Here is a 24,466-nt window from a genome sequence, read left to right on the forward strand (position 1 = left end):
TCTGCTGCCAGTTAGAATTGGTAAGATTGAGGCGGAAGTCTCCAGAGAAAGGGTGTGTGCTGGTGTTAATTTCCCTGTAGACAGCAGGGTGTTGCGGGTAATGAGCTGTATGTTGGGTGTGGGAGTTGGATGCCCAGCCTCCGGGAAAACGTGGGTGAGTTTTCATTGGCTCCTGTGACACGTGGCTCTCTGACTTTTTACTCCTGAGATGTCTTAGAGCCCAGTAGTTAGAACTTCAGAGCTCTTGGTAATAGGTCTGTTAGCTACTTCTTCACAGGGATAATAACAGCTCGAATTTATTTAGCTCTTCCTTTGTGCCTTATCTAAGTGCTTTACATGTATTAACTTATTTGAATCCTCACAAGAATTCTAAAACGTAGGGCATAGAACAGCTAAATAGCTTGTCCAAAGTCATGTGGCTAGGGGCAGAGCTGGGTTTAGAAACGAGGCAGCCTTACCTCAGATCCAGAGGTTTCATCAACTACCCTGTCCAGTTTCCAGGGTTTTGGTTTTTTTCTTTTTTTTAACTTACATGTTATTATTGTTAGTTGCTGGTGTTTAGAAGTGCAGTTGATTTTTCTTCATTATTTTTGTATCCTGCAACCTTGCTAAATGCTTTCAAATTAATTATAATTAATTTACCTGAGGATTCTTTTGGGTTCTTTATGTTGGTATTCATAGTCTGCAAATAATGAGACCTTTGTCTCCCATTGCAGCTGTTGTATTGTTTTTTTATTTTTTGAAATATCTTTTTCTTGCCTTACTGTTCTGGTTAAGACCTAGTATAATGTTTAATAGAAGTGGCAATAATAGGTACCCTTACTTATCTTGTTCCCTATCTTATAGGATATGCTTTCATTGTCTCACCATTAAATATGATGTTTGCTGTAGATTTTTTGGTTGATAACCTTTTATCAGACTCTAAAGTTCCCTTATATATTCTGAGTTTGAAAAATTGTTGTTCTTTTACAATTATGAATGTATGTTGCCTCTAAAGACTTCATCTATTGAGATGATCATATTGCTTTTGTTCTTTAATCTATAAATGCAGTGGTTTATATTGGTTGGTTTTCCAATATTAAACAAACTTTGAATTCCTAGAAGAATCACTTCGATCATGATGCATTATCTTTCTTGTTCCTGGATATGGTTTGCTAGTATTTGATTTGGTGTATTTACAACTATGTTTGTGAATGAGTCTGGCTCTGGTTTTTCTTTTTCATATTGTCACTGTCAGGTTTTGGTATTAAGTTTATGCTAGCTTCATAAAAAGGGTTGGGTAGTGCTTCCTCTTTTTCTAAACTCAGGAATATTTTGTGTGAGACTGGCATTACTTGTTTCTTGAATGCTTGCTAGAACTTGCCTGTAAAACTAGTGACCTTTGAAGTGTCTTTGTGGGAAAATTTTGGACTACTGATTCAATGTCTTTCATGATGAATGGGATTTTCAAGTATTCTAAGTTAAGTTGGATGCTTATTAGCTTATTTATTTTTACGTTTTCTTATTTGACTACAAGCATTAAAGGCTAATGATCTGTGCTACCTGCTGCTTTAGGTAGATCCCACAAATTTTGGTACATAGTATTTTGTGATGTTATTCTGTTCCAAGTATTTTGTAATCTTCATTGTGGCTTAACCTATGGGATGTTAAGAAGGATGTAAAATTTTTTTCTAGGTATCCTTGTTGTTGATTTCTAACTTAATAACATTGTGGTCAGTGTGAACTGTTTCTTTGAAATTTGTTGAGACTTGCTTTGTGGGCCAGCATGAGGACAGTGTCTGCCAGATCAACCTTGTTAATTTTGCTGCTCTTCAACAGCCTCATCCCATTTTTTATTTTTGTTGGCTTACTCTATCAATTGTTGATAAAATTTATCACTACAAAGGTGGCTTTATCTCTTTCTTTCAGTACTGTCAACTTGATATATTTTGAAGCTGTTATTAGGTATAGTGAGTAATTTTTAACATTTCTTTGTTACATCCATTGATCAAATGTTCCATGTAGGGGTCCCCACTGCAACTTGGCCTGTAGATAGATTAATAAGGGTGACTTAGTGAAAGCAAGAGCACCCCTGTAGGTGGGCTGGGTAAATTGGATTTTGAGCTCCAGGGAAGAAACAGATTTAAAATCAAATTTGCACCTTCTTAGTTATAGAATTAAATTCTTAAAGCAATTTGACTTTGCCAGACAAAATTAACACCCTCATATCTTCAAGTGCTAGAGGCTCTGTCATCATTCAAACTGTTTCGAAAGCTGTGTTCTTTTTGGGTTGGATGAGAGTTTGGGAAGGAGCGCTTTATTTCTCTTGGGCCTTCCAGACATTGCTGTTGGTTGGTCAGACACATTTCAGACCCTTACACATTCTTCCTATTGCCTAGCATTTTCTCTGGACCTGGCTCAAATCCCGTTACCTTTGTCTTTTAGATTCAATGGATGTAATTACGTGGGTAGTACTCATTCTCCTTCCACGTGACAACAGTGAGGGTGCAGAAATGGAGATAATAGTTGCATAGGGGTTCTAAATAATTCATCAGCTACTCTGCTCACTCTGCAGAAAGAAAATAAAGTCTGTGGGAGACAAGTGCTCACAAGGACTGAGCAACAGAAATGATGGCAATGACTACACCTGTGATTAGATTTTCAAATAGACTCAGACTACATGAAGCTGGAAGTCATACAGAGAGACAAATTACATCCGGTCACATTTGGGTGGGAATGGAACTTTTCAGCTCTAGCTCTTGAGCCTGCATGGTTCTGTGAAATCTCATTTTTAGGCTCTGTTAGGGCAGCCCCTGATTCTGATTGTATTTCCTAAATAAGGGCTGAGTTGGACTCTTCCACTAGTGCCTCCTTCCCTCCCAGAGAATTTCAAAGTGGGAAGCAGGAGAGCCAGAGTCCTCTTGTTTCCAGCTGTCCTTTCCCTTAAATGCAGTGATACTTCTTTTTCTCCCTCTTCACATTTTAAAATAAACTTTTATTTATTTTTTTATTATAGAAGTAACATTATACATTTAAAAATGAAAAATACTGGACTGTCTAAAGAAAAAGGGAAAATTCCTGGGAACCAGTCTCCCCACCCCTATTCTCTCTTTTTTTTAAAACAGACCTTGGCTAATGTCAGAGAATTTCTCCTCCTCACCCTCTGATTCTTTCCTTCAAGTGCTTTTCTCACAGAAGTGTAGTGCAAAAGAAATTCCAACATAGAGGGGGAAACTAAATTCTGTAGAATATGGGTGCATGAAATAAAAGTCAGGGGCTTAAAGGAACTGGATTTGGAAACACCAGTTATTCATCATTATTGAAAAATGGATAAATTGTAAGGCAGAGAATAAGATTTTAGTACCCACACCCTGATCCAGCTGTGGTTTGTGTGTATGTGGGGATGGCTGGAGAAGAGGTAACAGTCCAAATTAGATCATTTTTGTCAAACTGCTTTGTGAACTGTAATATGCCCTACAAATAGGAGATTAGCACTGATAACAGTGCTGACTCTGGGTGTGGTCTGTGTGTTTGTCCAAGCACTTAATACCTGTCAGTGGACCATTCATTATACAAGAAATTGGCAACATGGTATCCTGTGCTTCAGTTGTTACTTCTATTTGCAATTCCTATTTAGGTGCCCTCATTAGCTTAATATATTCCACAGGAATAGGGTACAAAAGCAGAGCTCAGACTTGGAGAGGACAGACCCCAGAACAGGTGTAACTTTTTACTGGTACAGTTAAATAAATCCACCTGATGTAGGGAATGGAAGCAGCATATGAGCATCGTCAAGCACTGCCTCAAATTCAGTAAAATGGGTGACAGCACTCTATAAACTGTAAAGCTGGGTAATAATGCAAAGGATCATTGTCATCATGACTAGCCAGACTGGCTGTCATCCAGCAACTTAACTGTGATATGCTTCCAGGCAGTTCCAGAAGGGTATAAGACCCTTTCTGGTACTGGTGCTAGAAAGTGCCACAGAAATACAGTCTCCTGATGACTGTAAAAGCCGGGCAGCTGAATTTAATAAGACATTTGTCAAGAAGATGGAAGATAATGACCAATTTTTGGTAGATCGATAGTTGCTTGCTGAAACAAAGCCTGTATTGAACTATTTTGCAGTGGGAAGAAGCATTGCTATGACAACAGATTACTTCTATTTGATTTAGAAGAAGGGGAGCAGTGCAGCTTAATGGTTCAGAAAGCTCGTGAGAACAATTGTTGGCACTGGGTATACATAAAATATAAAACGTTAAGTATGATCTGTTACATAATTGAGCACCTCGGTGCATTCTGTGTGTTTTCTAGAACCAGTAATATAAATAAATCTTCCAAAAACAGCTAGCAGAGTTAATGTGAAATGTTCTGTTTTATAAGGGACCCCAAATGAAATTCACATCTTTAATTTGCTGAAATCCAAAAAATGTCACGTGTTTAAAAGAAAACAAAAAACCCCACCCAGAGACCTATTTAAAGGTAGTTTGGAGTTTCTCATTCAGTAGATTATTAATCTTTGGGATTGGTAGTGTGCTTATTTGAAAGGAAACTACTCTTCAGACCCTTTCCATGCCTTTGCTCATGCCTGAGAGCGTGAGTAAATATGAATGTGTTATTTGCAAGTGCATCTGGGGAAGAAGGCCTGAGGCAGGTGGGAGGACTTAGAGAACCTGGAGAAAGCATGTGAATATACAGGTTTTCTCTTAGCTCTTTCCTCTTTGTAACGATAAAACCAACCAAACAGATGGCCCACATTCCCTGGAGATAGGTTTTAGGGTCTTCTTCACCAGTTCTAAGGGTGGGCAGGTCTAGTGGGCTCCTTGAGGGCTCTTAAGACAGAAGCTTCACATACTTCCTGTTCTCTCCTTTTGTTCCTTTCCCTGCCCTTCCTCCCCTTTTACCCAATGTCATCTCCTTGTGTCCTTCTAGAACAGGAAAGAAATAGGAGACAGGAAAAAGGTTGGAAAATTCAGGACTGACTGCAAGACAGGAATGCCACAAATTTGCATGTCGGAAAATTTGGTCATTACTACGGGGAGAGGCCACTTGATAGGGTTTATTCAGAGAGGAAGTTTCAAATCAGTAATAAGGCAATCTTCATTTAACCGTCCCCTTTAATGAAGAATGCCTCAGAATCACAGCTGTTGATGAATCACAGACTGCCTGGCCTACAGTTTAAATTCCATTCTTTTAAATGATTTAGTGTTCTGCTTTTTACTAGTGGACATCATGTCAGATCGTGTCCCACTCTCCTCCCGAGCTCCTAGTTCTCCCAGTTACTTACAAAATAAAATCTGAAGTTGTTGGCCTTTTCTTTGTGCCCCTTTACAATGTGGAAATAGACCTTTTAAAAAAAGGTTGCAAAAGTAACACATACTCATTGTAGAAAATTGGGGAAGTACAAGGGTTGGCAACCTTTTTTCTGTAAAGGGCCAGATAGTAAAATATTTTTTGTCTCTGTCACTATTACTACACTCTGCCATTATAGAACAAAATCAGTCACAGACAGTGACAACATGGAAACAAATGTGTTTGTGTTCCAGTAAAACTTTGTATACACATCAGTCAGTGGGCCAGATTTGGTCTGTGGGCTATACTTTGCTCAGCCCTAATATGGAGAATAAAAATTACCCAGAATCTTGCAACCAAAATGTTGACATTTCTGTTTATTTTCCTCCTACTCATATTGCTTTACGTGGTTATGACTATATATTGTATACTACCAGTGTTGTGCCCTGATTTTTTTTCTCTTAACATTCTCATAGACATTTTTGTCATTTAAGTCTTGTCAGTAGCATAATTCCTAATGGCTCTGTAGTACTCCTACAATTATATTACAATTTATTTAATCATTTCCCATTGTTTTCTTGCTTATAAATAACTGCAAAAATTGTGCAGAAATCTTTTTTATTTCAGTTTCCTTTGTAGGCTGTTTTCTTTGATGTGGAATTATCAGGTCAGGAGGTATGAATTGGCTTTCCAAAAAGGTAGTACCCATATATATTTCTACCAGCAGTGAAGAAGAGCACCTGTTCCACCTTGTCAACAGATAGTGTCACTAAAGCAAAATTTTAAAAAATGGCATCTAAGTTAATATACAGGTCTTTGATTATTAGGGTGACTGGAAAAATTTCAAATGATTATTGTTAGCTGTCATATTTCTTCTTTGGCTCACTTGCCCATAAATGCACCCTGGGCTCTAACATACTCCTCCTTTTGCACACATAGTTCACCCCTTTCATCCTCTTGAGCTCCTTGTGTCAAAATTCTTCTCATGTTTAATTTTATCCAATTGAAATATAGTTGATATACAATATTATATTGGTTTCAGGTGTACGACACAGTGGTTCAGCAGTTATCTGCATTACAAAACACTTCTTCTGTAGGGCCTGGTCCAGATCTGAATTCATGTGCCCGTGCATGCAAGTCCTTCCTTGTTTCTTTCACTAATTTGACCTCTGCCCAATAGTGCTTCTCTTTTAGCCTTTATCTCTTTCTGCCACCTCTTATAGTTTCCTGTGTACAGGCTTTCTCCCAGGGGCAGAGACTGGGTCATGTTTATCTGTATTGGTTCTTGGAACCTAGCAAAGAGCTTAATATACAGTGGGCTGACTAGTCTATTAGTGCTTTGTTGAAAGGTTCCTGAGGTCTGCTGCATGTGACTTAAAAAAAAAAAAGAGATGTTGGCAATTACCTGTGATGTTTACAGAACTGGTCGGGATCACTGATAAGACTGCTTTTGTGGTTACTGAAGATGGGCTCTATTTGAAAGTCCTATGCACTCCTTGTGAATCTGGAGCCTTGAGTTTTCCAAGTAATGATGAACAGCAGTCTTAGCACACATTGGGCCACTGCTTGCTTGCATACTTTGTCTAGTACTGCACTGTCCAGTAGAAGTTTCTGATGTGATGGAAGTGCTTTATGTCTGCACTCTCTTAATACGGTAGCCATGGGCCAACCTTGATCCGTGGTTCCTTCAGCTGAGGAACTGATTTTGTCATTTTATTTAATTTAAAATACTTCAAATTGAAATGGGCACATCTAATAGTGGCTACCATATTGGACAGCGCAGGGTCATACAGAATATTTAAAGGCATAGTCTCCTTTTTCATGGCTAAGAGCACATTGGTATTTATAGTATCTACATTGTGGCTGCCTGGTGTTTTGGAGAGGCAGGCCAGATCCTGGTAGAACTGAGAGAGAGGGGAAGCTGTGATCTTGGTTCAAAATGGAAACTGCCTGCTGTGGGAGGTCTGTGTTGGGGGCAGAGGGTGATGGTGCCCGATGGCTAGGGTAGAGGTAGAGCGTGACATGCTGGGATACCAAAAGGAGACATTTGGACTTGATACAGTTGGTAATGGAGAACCATTAAAAGTTCCTGAGAAGGGGAGTGAGGATGAGGGAAGTGTTGCAAGGTCACCTTTTGCCATGGCTGTGGAAGCTGTAAGCTGCGGCGCAAGGGGGGGCGGATGTGACTTACTGGCCCCTCCTTTATTCCATAGGGCTGGGCAGTGGTGAATCACCAACTCCATTAAAATGAAGCCACATCAGAAAACACAAACGATTTATTTTTGCATTAGCTTCCAGTTATTGTGTGCCTTCCTGTGGCTCAGATACTCGCCAGCACCGAGGGCTGTGGGCTTATAGCTGGGAGGTGGGAGAGAATCATCGCCTGGGTGATGGGAGGCAGGCCGGTAGGCACTGCTTAGCCCCAGGCAGAATTGTCCTCTGTGGCCCTTGTGTCTTGAAAGGTAGCTTGGGCAGCTCTGATCTTGCAGAAACAACCTGGAAACCACCCGTTTTGTTCCCACTTGCTTGCTTCCTTTAAGGGGCAGTCATAAATTTCTAATTTTTTGGTTAAAATATTTTTAAATCTCATTGCCCACCCCCCATGCCCCCAATTTTCAATGAATTTGAACATTTATATTTCTTCCTTCTGTCTGCTCCTTACTGCCCCCACCCTGTCCCTTACTACATTCATTGCTTACATTTTCATAACCCTCTTGTGACTTTAGTGCATGGGCTTGGTAATTACCTGTCATTGTTCTAAAGATCTGCCTCCAGACCATTTTTGGGATAAAGAAAACACTATTCAAAGGGACTCTCCTTCGCTCATACTCCCTTATGTCTAGCTAACACAGCTACTCCCAACCTCCAGGCCCAGCTTGGCTCAGGGAGGTAGCCTAGCTCGGAAACACCCTCTCTTTGGGAACACCATGTTAGTCATACATGAAAGTCTTAAGAAACCATTGACGCGGGCAGGGCCTTGGAGGCATCTGACAGTTAAGTCTCCATTGTTTGCAGGCCTTGCAGTTTGAGAAAAGAGTGCCCCTTCACTCAAAGGTGACAGGGACCAGTTGCTGGAGAAAGGGTGGCCCCGTGTGGGCCTTACCCCATCCTGCTCTGGAGATACAGCTAGAGAACTGTGAGTAGTACTCCTCTTTCTTTGCAGATTGAAGCAGTTTCCCATTGTTGCCTAATGAAAGGAAAGAACATTTACTGCCCTGGCTTGACATTGGGGGAAAGGAGAATATTTAAAAAAGAGAAAAAACCCATAAAAGTACTTTGAGCTGTATGCTTAAGATTTTTGCATTATGGAAATGCAAATCAAAACCATAATGAGGTATCACCTCACAGCAGTCATAATGGCCACTATCCAAAAGAAAAGAAATAACAAATGTTGGCGAGGATGTGGAGAAAAGGGAACCTTCCTACACAGTTGGTGTGAATGTCAATTGGGGTGGCCACTGTGGAAAGCAGTATGGAGGGTCCTCAAAAAACTAAAAATAGAAATACAGTACAACCCAGTGATTCCACTTCTAGGAATTTACCCAAAGAAAACAAAATCTCTGATTTGAAAATACATATGTACACCTATATTCATTTCAGCATTATTTGCAATAGCAAACATGTGGAAGGAACCCAAGTGCCCATTGAGAGATAGGTAGATAAAGAAGGGGTGGTACACAATGGAATATTACTCAGACACCAAAAGGAGGAGACCTTGCCATTTGCAACAGCATGGATGGATCTAGAGAGTATCATGCTAAGTAAAATAAGCCAAGCGGAGAAAGACAAATACAATATGATTTCACTTACACGTGGTTTCTAAAAAAACAAAAATAAATAGACCCACAGACATAGACAATAGACTGTTGGTTACCAATGGGAAGGGGGTTGAGGGGATGGGTGGAATAAGTGAAGGGAATAAAGAGGTAAAAACTGTGAATTATAAAATAAGTTAGACATAGGAATGGAAGTACAACATAGAGAATATAACCAATAAAATTGTCATAGTTTGGTGTGATAATGGAGTAACTATACTTCAGTGGCAGGCATCTAGTAATGTATTCAATTATCGAATCACTATGTTCTACATCTGAAACCAACAATATTTTATATCAACTTTATTGCAATAAAAAAATCAAAAAAATTTTTTCTAAAACAAATGGTTCCTTATGGTTTCTATCCTGATCATGCAGCTGGCATAGCTTAAGGATGCAGAGCATGGTTTCTTACAACATGAATATTTACTAAGCGTATACTACTTGTCAGGGATTCTTCTTATAGATACTAGAATCATACACTAGTGGAGGGAAAGTTTGGTTCTGCCAGTGGTTAGCTATTTGAGCTTCGGTGACTTTTGTAACTTCTTTGAACTTCAGTTTCTTTGTCTTGTAAAATGGAAGTATGGTTGTAGGGATTAGAGAGTTATCTGTATGGTATAGTTCCTGGGACCTAGTAAGGACTCAGTGAAAAGTAGTTGTCATTATCAAGGCAGTCCATTTATTATAACCTCAAGGTCACTGTAACCTGTAACCTATCCTCAAGGTTAGGCCTGTTGATCCAGTGCCCTTTTCCCTCCCCTGTCAGCATGCTTTGCTTCTGCCTTCCTGAAGTGCTATACATATACTCAGAGTAAGAGACATTGGGTGTGATGGATTTAATAAGAAAGATTTGCTTGATGGGGAAAGGGTTCTTAGGTACTGGATGACTGTGGAATGCTCTAGAACTGCCCTCCCTAAGGAGACCTAAGGTAATTGCCACCTGTTTGACACCTTTCTGCCCTGTCTGAAGGCCTGCAGGGGGTGGGAGTGGAGGGGCATAACTGGTGACAGCACCACATCCTGGCCTTCTGCAAAGTAAGTTTCTGGAAAAGTAGCCTCTACTCTGTGCAGTTGAGTGAGTTGGGTAGGTGGGGGCACTGGTTTTGAGTCAGGGAAACCTCATATCTCTTACTTGGGATGCTCTGTTGACCTGACTTTGCAGTTGATCTCTTAGTCTTCAGAAATAACACTGGGAATCCGTTATGCTGTCACCTTCCTTAGATAAATCTCTTAGAAAAAAACCTCTTTGGTAATATGTTACAGCCTTCTAATTTCTTGGTTGTTAAATCTTGATTTTAGTGTACTGGTTTTGCTTCAAGCTGTTGGCTTGTTTTGCAGGCTACAACCTCCTTATAGTGAAATGCCTGGGTTTGTTCCTTTTAAAAAATACTCAGGGAAATGGAACTAGTTTCATGGTCTCCCTTGATCTAGGTCTCCATAGACTGTGACCTCAGAGCTGTAGCTGCAACTCAGTTCAGTTAGAATGTGGGTTCCCAGCAGCTTTTCGCTCTCTATTTTAAGGAGTTGTGTATAGTCCGTTTTCATGATGGCAGAATACAGGGTAATATGATTTAAAAGGAACTAAATGAACTCTTCGCTTCCTTTCTTTTTGCTAGTCTTTGTCTTGTTCTGCTGAGCTTCCTTCCCCCTGTGATCACCCACCTCAGAGGTTACCTGTGCTTGGGCTTAGGTCCTGAGGCTGAGTGGCATCTAACCATGTTGCCTCTGAGGCTAGAGAACATACCTGAAAACTGATAGTTGGGTCCTCTCAGTTTGGTTTCAAGAGATGCCACTGCTAAGTGTCATCTTTTTTTTCCTGGATCCATGTTGTGAAGTTTGACTCTGACCCTTTGGAACAACAGATGAAACAGCGAAGCCTTTCAGTAAAACAAATTCATTTAATCGTATTATCTTGTAAATAAGTAACATAAATAACTTCTATTCCCTTACCCCTGCCAGCCACACAGCCAGCCACCCAGCCACCCAACCAGAATGGGAAAGTAGATCATTAATTTCTCCAGTTTTGATTTTACTTAAAAAAAATGCTGACATCAGATAACACGCCTGTTTGTACAGAAGTCCCAACATTATTTGTTGCAAAGTGATCCTTATAAACCATTTTGGTTGTCCACAGTTACTAGATTCTATTTTATTGTGGGTATCATTGATCTCCAAAAGTTAGAGGTAGGTGAGGGCTGTAGTTTCCCAACCCACAACCAGTATGTTACAGTGACAGCAATTCAGATCAAATTCTGCTGCACATTTACTAAAAATCAGGCACAAAACCATCATTGTAGCCTGATCAGTATGCCCAGAGACATTCCATCTCTTACTCTTTCCAACCACTGTCTTGCATGAAAGGTTCACTGGTAGACGTGACAATATTCTAGTGGTAGGAGTCAGCTTACCTTCTAATAAAAGGGCACATCCGAATCCTTCATAAAGTGTCTGAACGTAAGACTTGGGACTCCTGAGCCCAGGGAAGGTGTCGTTCCAAAGGAGTGAAGGCCATTGGGTCAAACCAGACTTATATCCAGTTCATGCAGGGGTGGGTGTGCCTGAACAGTATCTGTCACCCATCCACCTATCTTGAGCACCAAGAAGTTTCCTGGTATCCATTGGTCTAATTAACAAACCATCAGAAGGATTTCATAGCTGAAGCATTGAGGTATGGCTTTTTTTCCATTAAAAAAATATAAGATATATACAGTAATACCTTTTTATAGGATACAGTTCTGAGAATTTTGACAAATGCACATACCATAAGCAAAGAGAATTGCTTCCATCACCCCCAGAAACTCCTCATGGCTTGCTTGTGGGCTTTAAAAAAAAGATAAAACAGCTTTATTGATATATAATTCACATACCATACAGTTCACCCATTTAGAGCATACAATTCAATGGTTTTTGTTATATTCCATTATGAATTTTTTAAATTGTGGTAAAATGTATATAACAAATTTGCCATTTTAACCATTTTTAAGTGTATAATTCAGTGGCACTAATTACATTTACCATGTTCTGCAATCATCACTACTACCTCCAAAATTTTCTCATCACCCCAAACAGAAACTCTGTACCCATTAAGTATTAAACAGCTGTTAACTCATTTCCTCCTTCTCTACACCCCGGTAGCCACTGTTCTACTTTTTGTCTCTATGAATGTACCTATTGTAAGTGGAACCATATGATATTTGTCTTTTTGTGACTGGCTTATTTCACATAGCACAGTGTTTTCAAGGTTCATCCATGTTGTAGTAAGCATTAGCACTTCATTCCTTTTTAAGGCCAAATGATATTCCATTGTATGGATAACAACCACATTTTGTTTATCCATTCATCTGTCCATGGATACTTGGCTTGTTTACCTTTGGCTACTGTGAATAATGCTGTATTGAGCATTGGCATACACATATCTGAATCCCTGTTTGCAATTTTTTGGGTGTATACCTAGGAGTGGAGTTGCTGGGTTATATGGCTTTTGGTGGGCCTGCAGAACTGTTCCACAGTACCTGAGCCATTTTACATTCCCACCAGTAAGGTATTGAGGGTTCTAATTTCTCCACATTCCTCTCCAGCACTTATTTTACAAGTTTAAAAATTATAGCCATCCTAGCAGGTGTGAAGTGGTATCACACTGTGGTTTTATTTTGCATTTGCCTAACGACTAATAATACTAAGGATTTCTGAATGTGCTCATTGGCCATTTGTATATCTTTGTATAAATGTCTGGTCCTTTGCCCATTTAAAAAAAACTGGATTGTTGTCTTTTTGTTGTTGAGTTTGTGATTCTGGGCTTTGATGGGAGATTTCAGTTGCTAACTAATCACCCCTGGAGTGAGTCTTCTCATTTGGGGTTCTTCAAGATGTTAACATGGTGTGCTGGTAAATATTTAAAGCAGTGATTTAATAGCATTTGCCAAATTCCACGGTCCATTTCAAGCTACCTACCAGTCCTTACTAAAGGGACAAAGAAGTTGGGACGGGATGTGCACGACTGTAAGTCTCGGGAGAGGAAATTCTGGGGCAAAATACCTCTAAAACTGAAATCAGTCAAAGGGAGAAATAAAGTTTAAAATTCATTTATTGCTTACAAACTGCAGTCCAGAGCCCTTTTTCTTTCCTGCCCTGGCAGAAGCAAAAAACCAGCCCTCCTCCACACCTAGCAGGTTCAGATAAGCCCTCTGGTTGCCCAGGTAATTACCCATTGATATGGAAATGAACTGCTCTCCACCCTTGAGGAAAGCCTATTGAAATGTAAATGGACTAAAGCCTTACTTCTCTCCACCCCTGAGAATACTGATGATGAAGTAAGGCCAGGCGAGATATTCTGGAAATACTACAATTTTACCCACAATGATCAGCTCATCTCTTTTTTATTTTATTTATTTATTTATTATTTTGGTATCATTCATCTATAGTTACATGAAGGACATTATATTTACTATCCCCCCTTCACCAAGTCCCCCCCACATACCCCTTCACAGTCACTGCCCATCAACGTAGTAAGATGCTGTAAAATCACTACTTGTCTTCTCTGTTACACAGCCCTCCCTGTGCCCCCCCCACTATACGTGCTAATCGTAATGCCCCCTTTCTTTCTTCCCGCCCTTATCCCTCCCTTCCCACCCATCCTCCCCAGTCCCTTTCCCTTTGGTAACTGTTAGTCCATTCTTGGGTTCTGTGATTCTGCTGCTGTTTTGTTCCTTCAGTTTTCCTTTGTTCTTATACTCCACATATGAGTGAAATCATTTGGTACTTGTCTTTCTCCGCCTGGCTTATTTCACTGAGCATAATACCCTCTAGCTCCATCCATGTTGTTGCAAATTGTAGGATGTTTTTTTCTTAGAGCTGAGTAATATTCCATTGTGTATATGTACCACATCTTTATCCATTCATGTACTGATGGACATTTAGGTTGCTTCCTTATCTCGGCTATTGTAAATAGTGCAGCAATAAACATAGGGGTGCATCTGTCTTTTTCAAACTGGAGTGCTGCGTTCTTAGGGTAAATTCCTAGAAGTGGAATTCCTGGGTCAAATGGTATTTCTATTTTGAGCATTTTGAGGGACCTCCATACTGTTTTCCACAATGGTTGAACTAATTTGCATTCCCACCAGCAGTGTAGGAGGGTTCCCCTTTCTCCACAACCTTGCCAACATTTGTTGTTTGTCTTTTGGATGGTAGCCATCCTTACTGGTGTGAGGTGATATCTCATTGTGGTTTTAATTTGCATTTCTCTGATGACAAGCGATGTGGAGCATCTTTTCATGTGTGTCTGTTGGCCATCTGAATTTCTTCTTTAGAGAACTGTCTATTCAGTTCCTCTGCCCATTTTTTAATTGGATTATTTGCTTTTTGTTTGTTGAGGTGTGGGAGCTCTTTATATATTTTGGATGTCGGCCCTTTATTGGATCTGTCATCTATGAATATATTTTCCCATACTGTAGGATACCTTTTTGTTCTATTCGTGGTGTCCTTTGCTGTACAGAAGCTTTTCAGCTTGATATAGTCCCACTTGTTCATTTTTGCTTTTGTTTCCCTTGCCCGGGGAGATATGTTCAAGAAGAGGTCACTCATGTTTATGTCTAAATAAGAGATTTTTGTCTATATTTTTTTCTAAGAGTTTTATGGTTTCATGACTTACGTTCATGTCTTTGATCCATTTTGAATTTACTTTTGTGTCTGGGATTAGATAGTGATCCAGGTTCATTCTCTTACATGTAGCTGTCCAGTTTTGCCAGCATCATCTGTTGAAGAGACTGTCATTTCCCCATTGTATGTCCATGGCCCCTTTATTGAATATTAGTTGAGCATATATGTTTGGGTTAATGTTTGGAGTCTCTATTCTGTTCCATTGGTCTGTGGCTCTGTTCTTGTGCCAGTACCAAATTGTCTTGATTACTGTGGCTTTGTAGTAGAGCTTGAAGTTGGGGAGTGAGATCCCCCCCCCTTTATTCTTCCTTCTCAGAATTGCTTTAGCTATTCGGGGTCTTTGGTGTTTCCATATTAATTTTTTAACAGTTTGTTCCAGTTCATTGAAGAATGCTGTTGGTAATTTCATAGGGATTGCATCAAATCTGTATATTGTTTTGGGCAGGATGGCCATTTTGACAATATTAATTCTTCCTAGTCAGGAGCATGGGATGAGTTTCCATTTGTTAGTGACCTCTTTAATTTCTCTTAAGAGTGTCTTATAATTCTCAGGGTATAGGTCTTTCACTTCCTTGGTTAGGTTTATTCCTAGGTATTTTATTCTTTTTGATGCTATTGTGAATGGAATTGTCTTCCTGATTTCTCTTTCTATTAGTTCATTGTTAGTGTATAGGAAAGTCACAGATTTCTGTGTGTTAATTTTGTATCCTGCAACTTTGCTGTATTCCGATATCAGTTCTAGTAGTTTTGGAGTGGAGTCTTTAGGGTTTTTTTATGTAGAGTATCATGTCATCTGCAAATAGTGACAGTCTAACTTCTTCTTTACCAATCTGGATTACTTGTATTTCTTTCTTTTGTCTAATTGCCGTGGCTAGGACCTCCAGTACTATGTTGAATAGCAGTGGGAAGAGTGGGCATTCCTGTCTCATTCCCTATTGCAGAGGAAAAGCTTTCAGCTTCTCGCTGTTCAGTATGATGTTGGCTGTGGGTTTGTCATATATGGCCTTTATTATGTTGAGGTACTTGCCCTCTATACCCATTTTGTTGATAGTTCTTATCATGAATGGGTGTTGAATTTTGTCGAATGCTTTTTCAGGATCTATGGAGGTGATCATGTGGTTTTTGTCTTTCTTTTTGTTGATGTGGTGGATGATGTTGATGGATTTTCGAATGTTGTACCATCCTTGCATCCCTGGAATGAATCCCACTTGATCATGGTGTATTATCCTTTTGATGTATTTTTGAATTCGGTTTGCTAATATTTTGTTGAGTATTTTTGCATCTATGTTCATCAGGGATATTGGTCTGTAGTTTTCTTTTTTGGTGGGGTCTTTGCCTGGTTTTAGTATTATGATGATGTTGGCTTCACAGAATGAGTTTGGGAGTATTCCCTCCTCTTCTGTTTTTTTGAAAACTTTGAGGAGAATGGGTATTATGTCTTCTCTGTATGTCTGATAAAATTCCAAGGTAAATCCATCTGGCCCGGGGGTTTTGTTCTTGCGTAGTTTTTTGATTACCGCTTCAATTTCATTGCTGGTAATTTGTCTGTTTAGATTTTCTGTTTCTGTGTCAGTCTTGGAAGGTTGTATTTTTCTAGGAAGTTGTCCATTTCTCCTAGGTTTTCCAGCTTGTTAGCATATTGGTTTTCATAGTACTCTCTAATAATTCTTTGTATTTCTGTGAGGTCCGTCATGATTTTTCCTTTCTCGTTTCTGATTCTGTTGATGTGTGTTGACTCTTTTTCTCTTAATAAGTCTGGCTAGAGGTTTATCCATTTTGTTTATTTTCTCGAAGAACCAGCTCTTGGTTACATTGATTTTTTTCTATTGTTTTATTCTTCTCAATTTTATTTATTTCTTCTCTGATCTTTACTATATCCCGCCTTCTGCTAACCTTAGGCCTCATTTGTTCTTCTTTTTCCAATTTCGATAATTGTGACATTAGACCATTCATTTGAGATTGTTCTTCCTTCTTTAAATATGCCTGGATTGCTATATACTTTCCTCTTAAGACTGCTTTTGCTGTGTCCCACAGTAGTTGGGGCTTTGTGTTATTGTTGTCATTTGTTTCCATATATTGCTTGATCTCCATTTTAATTTGGTCATTGATCCATTGATTATTTAGAAGCATGTTGTTAAGCCTCCAAGTGTTTGTGAGCCTTTTTGCTTTCTTTGTACAGTTTATTTCTAGTTTTGTACTTTTGTGGTCTTAAAAGAAAAGTTAGTTGGTAGGATTTCAATCTTTTGGAATTTACTGAGGCTCTTTTTGTGGCCTAGTATGTGGTCTATTCTGGAGAATGTTCCATGTGTACTTGAAAAGAATGTGTATCCTGTTGCTTTGGGATGTAGAGTTGTATAGATGTCTATTAGGTCGTCTGTTCTAGTGTGTTGTTCAGTGCCTCTGTGTCCTTACTTATTTTCTGTCTGGTGGATCTGTCCTTTGGAGTGAGTGGTGTGTTGAAGTCTCCCAAAATGAATGAATTGCATTCTATTTCCTCCTTTAATTCTGTTAATATTTGTTTCACATATGTTGGTGCTCCTGTATTGGGTGCATATATATTTATATTGGTTATATCCTCTTGTTGGACTGAGCCCTTTATCATTATGTAATGTCCTTCTTTATCTCTTTTTTACTTTCTTTGTTTTGAAGTCTATTTTGTCTGATACTAACTAGTATTGCCACACCTGCTATTTTCTCCCTGTTGTTTGCATGAAATATCTTTTTCCATCCCTTGACGTTTATTCTGTGAATGTCTTTGGGTTTGAGGGGAGTCTCTTGTAAGCAGCATATAGATGGGTCTTGCTTTTTTTTAATCCATCCTATTACTCTGTGTCTTTTGATTGGTGCATTCAGTCCATTTACATTTTGGGTGATTACTGAAAGATATGTACTTATTTCCATTGCAGGCTTTAAGTTTGTGCTTACCAAAGGTTCAGGGTTAGCTTCTTTACTGTCTTACTGTCTAACTTAACTCGCTTATTGAGCTATTATAAACACTGTGTGATTATTCTTTATTTCTCTCCCTTCTTATTCCTCCTCCTCCATTCTTCATATGTTGGATGTTTTGTTCTGTGCTCATTTTAGGAGTGCTCCCATCTAGAGCAGTCCCTCTAAGATGCCCTGTAGAGGTGTTTTGTGGGAGGGAAATTCCCTCAACTTTTACTTGTCTGGGATGGTTTAATCCCTCCTTCATATTTAAATGAGAATTGTGCTGGATACAGTATTCTTGGTTCAAGGCCCTTCTGTTTCATTGCATTAAATATATCATGTGATTCTCTTCTGGCCTGCAAGGTTTCTGTTGAGAAGTCTGATGATAGCCTGATGGGTTTTCCTTTGTAGGTGACCTTTTTTCTCTCTCTGGCTACCTTTAATACTCTGTCCTTGTCTTTGATCTTTGCCATTTTAATTATTATGTGTCTTGGTGTTGCCCTCCTTGGGTCCCTTGTCATGGGAGTTCTGTATGCCTTTGTGGTCTGAGAGGCCGTTTCTTCCCCTAGTTTTGGGAAGTTTTCAGCAATTATTTCTTCAAAGACACTTTATCCCTTTTTCTCTCTCTTCTTCTGGTACTCCTATGATGTGATTATTGTTCCATCTCGATTGGTCACACATTTCTCTTAATATTCTTTCATTCCTGGAGATCCTTTTATCTCTCTCTGCATCAGCTTCTCTGCATTTCTGTTCTCTGATTTCTAGTCCATCAATGGTCTCTTACATCTCGTCCATTCTGCTTTGAAGTCCTTCCAGAGATTGTTTTATTTCTGTATTCTCCATCCTTAGTTCTTGCATATTTCTCTGCAAGTCTATCAGCATGGTTATGACTTTTGTTTTGAATTCTTTTTCAGGAAGATTGGTTAAATCTATCTCCCCAGATTCCTTCTCAGGGGAAGATATAGAAGATGTCTTAGTCTTGTCTGAATCAATTTTTTTTGCCTTTTTCATGTTGATAGATGCAGTGGTATGCTATTGACTCGTCTGTCAGCTGGGAGAGCCAAGACTCTTTCCACTTGCTCCTGGCCTTTCTTTACTGGGACAACCGCGACCCCTAGCGGCTTGTGTTGGGAAATTGCGTTTAGGCTGGGTCTTTGTATCTTGCCGGGCTGCTATGGAGGAAGCTCCCTTGCTGTGGGTGTGGCTAGCTTCAGGCTGCTGCCCTGCTATGGCCAGGCCCTGGAGGGGGAATGGACTGGGGGCTGTTTGGCTGTTTACCACTGTGAGGGGTCTCAGAGCTGTTGCCCAGGGGATTAGTGCGCCTGGAGTTCCCTGGGATTCCCAGCTCCTGGGCTAAGTGTCCCGGGATGCTTCCACCCAGCTGTGGGGTCCCTGTCCCTTTAAGACTTCCAAAAAGCACTCACTTTTCTTTGTCCCAGGGGCGCTGGCTACGGGGACCCGCTCACAGTTCTTACTGTCCTGTTTCCCTCATTTCCAGCACCCCACGCATGCAGTGTGTCTGTGCTCTGGTGCGGATGGCTAGGGCTGGGTGTTTAGCAGTCCTGGGCTCCCTCTCCCTCCTGGCTCTGACTCCTCTCCTCCTGCCGGGAGTTGGGGTGAGGGGCGCTTGGGTCCCGCCGGTCCGGGGTTTGTATCTTACCCGGTTCACCAGGCGCTAGGTTCTCGCGGGTGTGGATGTAGTCTGGCTGTTGTCCTGTGTCTTCTGGTCTCTCTTTTAGGGATAGTTGTACTTGTTGTATTTTCAAAAATATATGTTTTTGGGAGGAGATTCCCACTGTCGTACTCATGCCGCCATCTTGGCTCTGCCCCCTGATATACTCATCTCTTGCTAGCCAGTGTTTTTGGGCTTCCAGCAGACCACTGAATGTTAATTAACTGCCCTCTGGTGTGCCAGTAAACTAATACACACACATATGTATCTCGGTGTCCATGATGAAGGTATTTTAAATTGCAGACATGATAAGTAAAAGAAAATGGAAGTGATTTTCAATTACAACACCTCAGTTCCCCCACTGAAAGTAAGAATGGTGACCATTTGTTGTCATATGCTAGATGTGTTCTAGGGGTTAATGTATATCAGTAAACAGAGGAGGAAACTTAAGGTAGTAGCAGGTTACAACCTGTGCCTAGACTCTTGTGCCCCTTTGTTTGACTTCGGTGCCTTCTGTCCCATTCGTGGAATTGATTTACTGAGTGCATCACGTTCTCCCTTCCAGCCTCTAAACCCTGTTTGTATTGAAAGTAAAAACTAAAGCTGTGGTGGTACCACCTGCTGATGAACTGTAGGGGGTTAAATATACCCTTCTCTTGATTGCAAAAAGACATGTTTTGTAAGAAAGACTTAAGCAAGTCAGAAATGGCAAAAATAGAAAGTGAAAGGCCATAATCCCATCCACCAGAGATAATTAACAGCTAGAATTTATTCTTTCAAATCTTTCTCTTGAAACATTTCTTGATACACAAATGGGATGCTCATTTACAATCTGAAAGTTTTTTTCACTTGACAGTACAGTTGGATTAGTGCATGTAACTCTACTAATCCCCTCTAACAGCTGCACAATAATCCTCTTGTGAGTGAAGTGGAAGGGCTGTTGAAGGCTCTGCTGAAGAAGGGACATAGGTAGGTGGCACACTGGACAAAAAGGTTTATAACCACTGTCAGGTACCAAAACACCCCAGCACCATTCTCTCCACTTCCCCCTCCAGAGCTATTGTTAACTTCTTCCCTGGCATGGTAAGATGAAAATCAATTAATATTAAGAGTTAATAGGAAGACTGCTAAATTAAGCTACTCAAGGATAATTGCAAGTTACGATTACATATAAAATTCTTTCATATGTCTTTAGAGCTTTGCAGTGCTCTGGTCTTTGAAACTCTATTTGGAATCTCTCTTCCTCTCCAGCAGACCCTGAGTTTGAGAAGCATTGCTTCCAAGGCAGTGCAACCTTTTATATATTTTCATGTGTTACTCATTGGCGAGATGGCCACCACTAGCTTTTCTTGTTGTGATCTGCGGGTTCTCAATGTCTCCAGGGTTGTCAGTGTTCCTTTGCTTTCTCCTCCATCCAGGTACTTGGCTCCAGCCAAGTTCCTGTTGACTTTATCTGGTGTGGCATTTATTATTGTTGTAACTGGGAATCGATAGGAGGGAAGTTTTTCTAGGGGAGGGTTAGCCAAGAAGTAGTGAAAGTGTCTAACAGCCATTATTAGGTGGCTGTCAAAAATGTGTGCTTTACTCTCCCATCATGTATCACTCTAGGCAATGAAATAATCCAAGAGTGAGAAGCTCTCAATTGCCATCTATCAGTTTACAAAGCTGCTTGCCTTGGTCTAATTAGCGTTGAAGGCTGACCTCACATGGCACTTGGAGAAACTTAGAGGAAGATCAGATGATCATAGGGTGTAAAGTAAAGTGACTTGATGCCTGCCCAGAGTTGGGCTAAAGGCTGGTGGTATCAGCTTATCAGGATTTGTGTATTTCATGCTCCCTTCTTACTTCTTTTACCTTGGGGAGTTGGAAGCATGTTGTTTTTCCCGGTAATACAACGTATTTTCATTCTTTTACCAGTTTAAAGAAGTTAGTTTAGTAGGTAGGGATGGAAGCCTATGAGGTTTGGGATGGGGTCAGATGCTATCTTTTTTCCTAATTAAGAAGGTCAAGCAAGAATGTGGGTATTGAAAACTCATAAATGGACGTTGCATTATCTTTCAGGTTCCATGCTAAACATCAGGCTTGTGCATATATATTTTACTGTGCCTTCTGGTCCATGCCCCCTTCAAAGGCCGACTGCTCCATGCCAGCTGTGCAGCAGCCATGAACTGTGCCAGAAACCCTGCCTCCCTGGCTTGGGTTGATTGGACTAAGAGTGGCCACCTGTCCCTAAAACAGTCCATCCATCACCTAGTGAGCAACATGGGCTTGACAGGAGGAGCTGGACCATTTGTATTCCTCTCCTAGGAAACTAGAACTGGGAAGCTGAGAGACTAAATCAGGCAGTTTGTGGCAGGGACAAGAGCCAAAAGATGATGGGGAGGGCTGCAGTCATGTCAGGCCATGTCTAAGCTAGTGTTCTGAGGAGAAAGAAGGCGTGAGTAAACAGGAAGCTGGTGAGAGAGGAGGAGAGGTGCCCTGAGAGACAGGAGCTGTTTCCCCACAATCACCTTGATCCCAGAACCATCCTCCAGTTCTCCAGAGGCCAAGGTTTATCCTACACTAGGATTCTCATAGGATACCTGTTTTCTTACCTCAAACATCCTTTTTCTTGAGCCAGCTTGAGTAGGACTCTGTTTTCTTGCAATGAAAATGGTTAGACCAACACTTATTTGTTGTTTCTTTTAATAGCAGAAAACGAAAGATAAGTGTTGGCAGGGATGTAGAGAAATTGGAACCCTGGTACACTGTTGATGAGAATGCAAAATGGTGCAGCTACTCTGGAAAACAGTATGGAGATTCCTCAAATAATTAAAAATAGAACTACCGTATGATCCAGCAATCCCACTTCTGGGTATTTATCCCAAAGAATTGAAACCAGGATCTTAAAGAGCTATTAGCACCACCGTGTTGTTCACTGCAGTACTTTTCACAGTAACTAAGACATAGAAACAACCTATATGTCCACTGATGGATGAATGGCTAAGGAAAATGTATATATGTACAATGGAATGTTATTCAGCTTTTAAAAATGGAGGAAATCCAGTCATCTATGACAGGAACAAGCCTTGAGGATATTATGCTAAGTGAAATAAGCTAGTTACAGAAGGACAAGCACTGCATGATTCTACTTATATGAGGTATTTAAATAGTCAAACTCAGAATCAGAGAGGAGAATGGTGGTTGCTGGAAGCTAGAAGGAGAGAGGGGCAGGGAAATTGCTAATCAGTGGGCATAAAGTTTCAATTTTAAAGGATGAACACGTTCTAGAGATCTGCTATATAATATTATGCCTATAGTTAGTACTGTAACTATCATACACTTAACATTTATTGTATATTTGTTAAGTATATTGTACACTTAACATTTGTTGAGAGGGTAGATCTCAAGTTAAACCTTACTATAACATTGTCAGACCAGATCTAGGCCCTTACCTTTACAAGTGTAGACTTTGGGACTGAATTGGCAACAGTTGGTTAACGTTTAGGGTTAACATTAAGTGCTGAAGATTGTTCTTCAGCACTTCAGCGTATTATGGGGAACAGTGGAAAAACCCAGACACTTGATTATTTCTCTCAAGCTCAGTGCTGACGTTATGGGCTTTAAATCTGTGTTCCTGGCAAACAGTGCGAATGAAAAGAGGCAGGGAACCTGACTGTTCATTTATCACCTTACAGCTCTCAACCAACAGGGGGCCTCCATTCTCCTATTTAGCCTCTCAGTAGAATATTTGCCTTTCATTTATTCCTCTTTCCAGTCAACCCTTGGTTATTCATGTAATAGAGGCAGGCATTAATGCCAGTAACAGAAGCCTGCCCCAGGTTGGCCTCCTTTCCCTGCCAGAGCAGCCGTGAGTTCCAGAAATGGAAACCAAATAGCAGGAGAGGTAAGGAGACTGACAGAAGTTGGGGCAGGGCCAAGTGGATTAATACTGTTTCTTCTCCCACTTTTATACTTTCTTTCTAAATGGTCCCTGTTGAGTTCTTCCTGCTGCCAGTAGGAGATTGCTGGAAAGGCAGTGCCATCTGCTTGATTGGAGCAAAAATACGGGATTATTAAAAACTAAAATATTGTTGGGGGCAAATTGACTAGGAGGCTGTTTTTTCTCTCTCTTATCTATTTTACCTTCTGTCACCATCCCACATCAGAGCCCCCCAGCTTCTGATTGGCAACTGTTGTTCTCAGTTCAGGATTTGGGACTCAGCCCTAGCTAAAATAGCTACAGTGAGGTTTCTCAAAGTTTGGTTCTTGATTCACCTTGGGTGTTCATTAAAAATGCCGATTCCTGGGCGCTACCCCAGACCTGCTGAGTTCAGATATGGTGCGGGTGAGGTAGAGTAGGGGTGGGAGTAGAGAACTGACCTGGGAATATGAGTTTTAGCCCACTCTACTCCAGGTGATGTTTATGCGCATTCAACTTAGAATGACTTCTGTAAAATGACTTGAAGTGATCTTAGGATGGTTTGGGGACATGATTGAGGGTGTTTCAGGGAAGTTATCAACACTTCATTTCCTTCACTATTAGTAGACCAAGTAAGTAGGGGGGAAGAGAGGCATTGCAGGCGTCAGGGTGTTTTCTGAGTGCAAATAGATAAGCATTCTCTCTACTCTAAGGAAAGTGAGGGAAAATGGAGATGCTGCCGCTGTGCAAACTAGATGGCAGTTAGCATTCAAATATTTGTTGAATTACTGCCCGGACGATAGAAGAGTTGATTTGAGCAGGGGCACAGGAAGATTATGTGTAAGTTACAGACTCAGTTTTCATCCATGTTTCCTTCTAAAAAGAGCATTTCTGCACTGTCTTCATTTCTATATTATCTTTAGAGTGAAAGTAGGCAGTTATCTCAAACACATTTGGGGTTTTGTGGTAAATAGGCACTGATGCCTGTCAGTGGCTGTACCTAAATATAACCCTACTGATGAAAATGAGGATATTGTGTTTAAGATGGTGGTTATAGTGTTCAATCTTTTTGTCAAATACTGGTACTATGGACTAAAAAGCAAGGTGTCCTATGTTTTATGGTTTTCCAGGTCCTCCTTAACAACTTTTGAATAGGTTTCGTTCCAAATGTTTATTTGGAAGTCTGTTTAGAATTCAGATTGTGTTTTCCCGTGGACACAG

The 24,466-nt window shown here is 40.4% G+C and overlaps 1 protein-coding gene across 23 annotated transcripts in view; it reads left to right on the plus strand.

Moving 5' to 3' along the window:
* Positions 1–24,466, plus strand: part of TMEM164 (transmembrane protein 164) — a 331,399-nt gene that overhangs the window by 23,134 nt on the left and 283,799 nt on the right. For 2 of the 23 annotated variants that reach the window (XM_036991415.2, XM_036991414.2), the window contains one exon: positions 8,287–8,407. The exons of the other annotated variants lie outside the window; for them this stretch is intronic. In XM_036991415.2, the coding sequence (XP_036847310.2) occupies positions 8,287–8,407 (121 nt within the window). The remainder of the gene's footprint in view (positions 1–8,286; positions 8,408–24,466) is intronic. 23 annotated transcript variants of the gene reach the window in all.

This window comes from Manis javanica, chromosome X (assembly GCF_040802235.1).
Source record: "Manis javanica isolate MJ-LG chromosome X, MJ_LKY, whole genome shotgun sequence".
Classification (NCBI taxonomy): domain Eukaryota; kingdom Metazoa; phylum Chordata; class Mammalia; order Pholidota; family Manidae; genus Manis; species Manis javanica.